Source organism: Limulus polyphemus, unplaced genomic scaffold (genome assembly GCF_000517525.1).
Source record: "Limulus polyphemus unplaced genomic scaffold, Limulus_polyphemus-2.1.2 Scaffold1417, whole genome shotgun sequence".
Classification (NCBI taxonomy): Eukaryota; Metazoa; Arthropoda; class Merostomata; order Xiphosura; family Limulidae; genus Limulus; species Limulus polyphemus.
Genome location: NW_013667027.1, coordinates 133629 through 141147, shown reverse-complemented (window position 1 = coordinate 141147; position 7519 = coordinate 133629). Strand labels below are relative to the sequence as shown.

The following is a 7519-nucleotide window of genomic DNA, read 5'->3' as shown; positions in this document are numbered from 1 at the left end:
AAGGAGTTGTATCGCTGAAGTTTCTCGGAAAGAATTTCTACCGGAAATTAACAAACAAGCAGATACGCAACAATAACAAGCTGAAACTTAGTACCTAGCAGATAACGTGCTTGAACTACGATCCCGGTGGTTTATGGTTCGCTTTAGGGTGTCGCAAAAGCACGCTCAGCTCTTGGGGGCTGTACATTATATGAGTGATGGTCAACTTCCACCATTCGGTCAGAAAAGTCTACTTCAAGAGTTTACTGTGGCTGGTGTTGACTAGCTGTTTTCCCTCTTGTTTATCAGTTCAAAATTAGTGACGGCTATGCACAAATTACTCTGGTGTAGCTTTTTACTAAAGTCCCCCGGTGGTGTCAGCGGTGAGTCTTCGGATTTATAACGTTACAATCGGGGTTTCGATTCCCCTCTTTGGACGCAGCAGATAGCCCGATGTGTCTTTGCTATGAGAAAACAGACACACACACTTTACACTAAAATTAAAAATACAAAAACTTCATTTCTTTCGCTCTCACCGTTTTCCTTCCACAAATCAACGGTATTTAAACTAATCAGCAATTCATCAAGGCATTCTATAACAGACAAATTAAAGTACTCTGAAGATTCTGAAAAAAAATCAAGTAATTTCCTACGTATATTTTCTTTCGAATATCTATTTTAACTGAAACGAATGAACCTTTCGATTTTTGACACTTTTTTATTGACTTAGAACCGCTGACCTGCTCAAATAATTGTAGTTATTCCATTGTAAAGAGGAAACTGAAAAACTTGATTTACGTGCTTGCTGTGTAACCCGTTTTCCCGCAGATAACAAGTATATTCAATATACACCGGTTAGTTGGTCCGTAGATATTACAGTGCGATAAGGTTGAAGAAAACGTGGTCACGTGATAATTTATGCCCATATAATCAAGCCGCCATGCTCTGCTGAACGAACTGTTCTCAAGATGTTGTACCACACTTTATTTAAGACATCTGTACACGCTTCAAAGCGTTTATCTGTTCGTTTTTAAACAATAACTTCAAACTGACTTCAAACTTGGGAATGATTTAAAAGGAATCATGTGGTTATTCTCCAGTTTTTGGCTTCACTAATAACATGAAAGTTAATCGTGTTATAATATTCTTAAAAGTATTGCTCTTGGATAGCGGAGATTCTAAACGAGTTTTAATTATGACAATGCCCTCATGTGTTTGGATATATTCAAAACTAAGTATTGTTAAAACTTAATTTGGCTTAGTTTATTGATTTTCCATTTTAAACGAATCCTAGTTTCAAATTAACATTAATCAAATAATTCAACTCATATAAGTCCCACTCAGAGAAGTACGAAAAGAAAGAGGGAGGGCGTTTTGCTTTGTTTAGCTGTTAACCACGTAGCTACTCAATGGACTATTTGTGCTTTGGCCACTGCGGGTATCAAATCCCAATTTTTAGCGTTGTAAGACCAGAAATTTACCCCTGAGACAAATGAATATTTAATACTAAGTATAATGGAATTTTATATATATTTTTTCTTTTACCTATAGATTAAAGCAGCATTGTTTTAGCCTTTCACTACTACCAGAGTGCACTAGAAAGTAAAGGTTTTATGACTGTATAGGATCCAGACACATTGCAAGGAGATAAATTACACAATGTCATAAGATCGCTTATCTTGACATATAGCGAGCTACCAATGATTTTACAGTATCAAGCATTTTTAATAAGTACATTGTAGAGAACTACCATTTATACTTGTGTATTAAGTGTTTAAAAAATAAATGGTGTGTTTTGTAGTTATTGAGGCAATATACATATTGTTTGTGTCTTCCTTGGTTCAGGGGTTGAGCTTTTGACTCTTCCTCGGATAGTTGCTGGTTCGATTTCCATCCTAAGTGTTAATGATTAATTCCGTCATCCATTCTTCCGGGTTTGGTAAAGTTGTACCAAGTTCGCTTGCGGAATCTAATGCAGATCAGGATGTCTGCTTAGGTAACTTTCTGTGCATCCTCGTTTGTTTTTTGTCTGGAGTCGAAAAAATATGAAACGGAGATCGACCGCGCTCATGAGGCCATCTAGGGTTAGTTTTGTGCCAACGACATTGTTAAGATTTTTTACTTGTTTTTGTTCAATATGCACAAAACAGAATTGAAAGTCATTAATGGAAAATGTGATATTTTCTGACCATTGACAGATAGCCAAAAATATAAGCAAGAAACGCACACTCCTTGTTCTTTAAAACTACAAAAATGCAAATATTTCGGTATGAATGAGTTATAACAATGCTATAAAATATAAGCGAGCGTAAAGTTGCCCTAACGATAAACTAAGCCTATTTTTGTGTCTTGTTTGCAGCAGCACAAAAGTTACTTACAAACAGATAACATAGTTCTGTCACTTTTTATTATACGATTGTTGTTCCAAGTCTTTTCATAATGTTCCCCAGTGGATCAGCAACAAGTTTACAAACTTGAACGCTAAAAATCCTATGTTCGATTCTCCACGGTAAGCAGAGCGCAAGTAGTACATTCTATAGCTTTGTGCTAAAACAAATAAACAAACTCTTCATAATATTGCTACTGTTATTAATAAAAATAAATTCACAGGTTGCAAAAAATTAGTAACTGTAAGTTGTGAGAACAGTATACAATAAAAACACTAGGAAGCAGAATATTATGTGATTTAGTATAATCCAATAATTTCGTCGCTAACATAAATAGATTATGTTTTCACTGTCGACTTTTCTTCATTAGAGTTAATCATGTAATCTCTCGTAAATAGAATCTTTAATTGTCCTCCATCTATTGTTACTGTACCATTAGTTTACTAGCTGCGACCTGCTAAACATTTGCGATAGTTTCGTGCCCTTCGCTTGAATTTTCCTTATTCTATAATTTTCACGCACGCCATTTCAGCTACGCTTTCTTGCAATCACATTTGTTAGATCGATAAATCCTAGTCTACTTGAAAACATTTTACGCACTCAGGCAAACAAACTCATGTAGACGTAACTTTATTTAATAAAACTACAAGTAAACAATAAAGTATAGTAAATGTATTTATAATAGTTTTCAGAGTATGAAACAGCTACGAGTGTTCACTGAATGACACAGTTTTGAGAGTTGAAACAAAGAAACTCACAAAATAAAAAGAATAAAACCCGTACTAAACAAAAACGTAGTTAAAGGTGTTTATAGCAGTCAATGAAATGAACCGAAGCTAAATTATTTCAAAATAAAGTAAATGTAAAGTTATAATGAAGACAAACTTAGCTGAATATGCAGAAACGTTTGAATGCGTGTTCACAAAGTGATATGCATAAGTGGAGAAAGCCAATTGTAATGTCCATTTGTTTAGGAAATTGCACGCGGGTTAAGTGATTTTTTTGTGTAAAATAGTTTGCAAATAAAAAAAAACTATGAAATCGAACTCAGTCGTCACGTGATGACAACGACATTGTGCCACCGTGAGCATACTCGTTATATTGAAAAAGACAGGTAAGATAATTCTGATTTGTAAAGCCAATATGCAATCTGGGCTCCTCGGACAAAGGCCTTTTTAACGATATGATATTTGTAGCATTTGATCGAGAAAAGTTGCAGACAAACAAATACAAGCGTATTACTTACATAAATTGGTTGATTAAAGCGCCACCTATGTATGTAAGATATGTAATTTCAGAAGGAATATAAGACAATGATTTTTATTTCCTTTTCATTTATGTGTATTAAATGAAGTGGATCTACAATCCTAAAAACTAGTCTCAGCTACGTGAAGGTAATCAATAGAGAGTAGTAAGGCATGTGTATTTGCATTTGCGGTAAACGCAGTTTCACGATTGAATTTTTCTGTCAAATGTGTTCCATAGAGCTGTACTTTTAAAACAACAAACAGTTTTGTTAATCCAATGGAAACCCTTCAGTGACGTATTAAAATATCGTATTTTTTCGTTTGTTATGAATAAGAAGAAATTTTAATGAGTTTAGTAATATATGCCATGTTTTACCATACATTCATATTATGTTGCAATAAATACTTTACAGAAATATCACATTGCTAACACTTACAAATATGAATACAAAAATTTTTGAGAAAGTAATATAAATAAATGAAAACACCGTTATTGTATTAGTGTAACACCTAACAAATTCTTAGATATCATTAAAGAATCTCAAATATAAAATGAATTAAATAAATATTGTTTTCACGGAAATGACATACTTATGTGAAGTCCTTCCGTGAGACAGTAATAAATTTACAGACTTCTCGCATTCAAATCCTGGGTTCGATTCTTCGCGGTAGACACAACAGATAGCCCAGTGAGGCTTTGCTCTAGAAAAAAACAAAATTATTTAAAACTGCACTAAGTATAATTAATTAACTTGTTTTGAATTTTAAAACCATATTAGATAGAATCTTTTACTTCTAATGACGCGAAGTTTTGCTTTGTATCGTTTGAGTTTAATTACGACCTTATATCTCATTGTATTGGCCAATGTTTCTACACTTTCATAAGAGTTTGATATTAATATTTTAACAAGATATTTTGAGACGTATTAGGAGATACGTTTTATCTTGCGTGACTTTGAAAAACAAAAGTGCAGATTAATCAAATAAAAATACTCGAGAAAAGCTCACAGTGAAGCCGATACAGGTTGCTACTGCGCCATCTGGTAGTCAAGTAGGAAACAAGGACCAACTTAGTCATTTAAGCAAATGGATAAAATGGAACTGTGCGGTGGATAGAAACGGCATTAGATGAAAGTTTTCATTGAATATGCTGGAACATAAAATAAAACATGTATATTCTACATCTTACATTTTAAAATAAAAAATTGGTCTTAGAATAAGTGTATCTTAATACTCACCTAAAGTGTGGATAACCTTTTCTTGTTCTCTGGTTTTGTATTTTATTATTAGCATGTTCAGACATGCTCCTACATGGTTGACCTGGTATATTGAAACACCGGGTCTGAAACGCGTAAGTAACAGTTTTCATTTGTTATTTTTCAATTAGTTTGGTGTTGGGTTTTCTACTTTCGCTAGCATTTTGCTTTTGCTGTTTTTGCTTGAAAATGTCCCTTGTTCTATCAACTACAGCGCCACTCACGGAAACCTCCTCACTCTCTACACAGGTGCAGACGAGAAGAGTGCACGGTGTTGCAGCCCTCTACGATTAAAGTGAGATAACCCTAATCAACTGGCGAAGGATGGCCTGGCGCCACAGTCGTGTCATACGCTGAGCTTCACGATAAGTAACTGTGAGGTGAAGTTAGCAGCACAGCTAAAAACACCTACAATTTCCTAATCAAACTGGATTTCAAACAACTATTAGCATTCTTAAATTATCAATATCATATTTTGTTAGAGGTGCATTATAATTTTATCAGTGACAAAAAAATATGCGAGGTAAAAATTAATAAAAAGATCGTTAAATGCCAAATTCTTATGTATTCCTGAAGTTTGCTATCACAGCTGCGTATACCACGGTTGTATATAATAACAAACTTTCATTTTGTAAAGGATAACCTTGACTTGGAAGGTTAAGTTTTTGCTGTGTGTATTTGGTACTTTATAAAAATAACTTTATTTTTCAGTATGTGTGTGCGTACATAGGTCGTTGTTAAAATAAATGAATTCTTTTTGGTACACTGAGATCGATGTTCAAATACTGTACAGGAAAATGACACGTAATTTTTTTTTTTACATGCATGTTAGAAGAAATACATCAACCCAAGCTTGAACAAAGAAATACATGTAAACCAAAGAGTGAATTCTACTTATCATAACCTGCCGAATGAACTTAACATTTTCAAACGATGTTCTTTGTAAAGCCGTATTTTCCTTTTTTTTAGGTGTTTTATGTATCAAAAGTAACATCATCTAATTTTTAACAGGATCATGTCCCAGAGACTTGCGATATTTAAATAGCACGGAAAGTAAACCAAGTTTCATTTGTTTGGAGAGGTATTTTTATTACAAAGTGACATCGTGAATTTCGTGAACTTTTTGCAAGTTGTTTCATCTAATTTCCTGCACATTAACTGTATATGAGCAGGTTTCTATAAAGGTAATGTTTGACAAAAACTGATATATAACAGGAAAAGAAATTAGGTTTGGGTCAGTTTTTGTTATTGAACAAGTTTGTTGGTTTTCAACGCGAAACGTATTTATTAAGTAGAATATTTTTATCTAGATATGCTTATTGATATTTTCTTAACTTTGAATTTCATCGTTCGTAGGAGAACATTTTTTTTTACCTTGTGTACTACGTACTTTGAATAATCAAGTTTATGGATTAGTAATGGTTCTTAAACTAGCGTTGTAAGGTATTCTGGTTTCTCGTGCCTTTTAAAAAAATAAAATGTTCCTTCTTCTACGCTTTGATTTTTTTTATTTCTCATGTAGTTCAAACATTACCTATTATTTCATTCTGTTGACGAAAGTCGTGTGTATTTAAAATAAAACAAATAACTTTCATTCCAGTTAATAAGAACCATCTTAAATTGAAAATTAGAGAGGCTTATAAGATACAAACTAAAAACAGTGATCTGCTTAAAAAACAAAAACAATTTTTCAAACAGCAGAATGGTTGCTTTTAAGTCGAGATATGTAATGATAATTTCTTACAAGTGTATAAAAAGTAAACAAGAAAAACGCAATTTATGATATCATAGATAGTTTTAACACGAGAAAAACGTTTGAAACAGACTGAATGCAATTGAAATCTTTTTACTTGCTTCAAAGAGTAAAATTTGAGAGCAACGTTTGATTATGAAGAGAATCTTTTGGATAATCAGATTAATAGTTATCGTTAAATGAAACGAAATCTCCGTTAATTATGAAATAAACAATTACATTGAGCATAGATTTATAAGTATACATTTCAAATATTCTAAGAGTAAGCTAATGGTAAACTTGAATGACAGCAATATATCCTTTCACACTTCAGTGGAGTATACCAAGTCGAAAATTGCGAGAAATAAAACATCTTCGTTTTTTGTGCTGAAAATTTCAAATGAACGAATCCACGTATAGTGATGATAAAGTATCATATCTCTTTATGCCAAATTGATTGATTACTTAAGATAATGAGAGTGATACCACAGGGAAGTTATAAAGTGGTTCTGAGTATAGATGAAGTCAAGATGAAAAAAACACACACTATAAAGAATGAAATCTAGAATTTACAATATGAGAGGTAAAGCCCCAAGATTCCATTGAAAACATGCATTGTTATGGGGTTATAGGGGCTTGGTTTGCTTAATATGCCAATATAACACTGCTCATCGAGCCTACCACAACAGTTACTTAGTGAATAATCAACATGTTGACAATACGTTATAGAATAAATGAAGATAAATTTTGCTCCGAGAGTAGAGAAGATGCTGGGTAGCATTAAGAGTGATACTGGAATATGTCATCTACAAAATGTCTTCTAAAATTGTTTTTTAAAATTAGTCCAGGCCATCTTCAGTCAAAAGTTTATCATAGTGTTGCGTCATCGAGATCACGTGACAATTCTCACGCTCTCTT

At 33.1% G+C, this 7519-nt stretch overlaps 1 protein-coding gene and 1 long non-coding RNA gene across 4 annotated transcripts in view; one reads left to right on the top strand and one right to left on the bottom strand.

Moving 5' to 3' along the window:
- Positions 1-5030, bottom strand: part of LOC111086771 — a 9128-nt gene extending 4098 nt beyond the window's left edge. Inside the window, exons 1-2 of the long non-coding RNA XR_002611503.1 lie at positions 4852-5030; positions 4205-4315 (exon numbers count right to left, since the gene is read on the bottom strand). This is a non-coding gene — a long non-coding RNA (uncharacterized LOC111086771). The remainder of the gene's footprint in view (positions 1-4204; positions 4316-4851) is intronic.
- The window catches only part of LOC111086770, a 48266-nt gene that overhangs the window by 29930 nt on the left and 10817 nt on the right, over positions 1-7519 (top strand). The window contains exon 2 of one of the 3 annotated variants that reach the window (XM_022390971.1): positions 5119-6365. The exons of 1 other annotated variant lie outside the window; for it this stretch is intronic. In XM_022390971.1, coding sequence (XP_022246679.1) covers positions 5119-5168 — 50 coding nt within the window. In that variant the 3' untranslated portion in view covers positions 5169-6365. Of the gene's footprint in view, positions 1-5083; positions 6366-7519 lie in introns of those variants that run through there. One more of the 3 variants, XM_022390970.1, reaches the window with a different exon arrangement.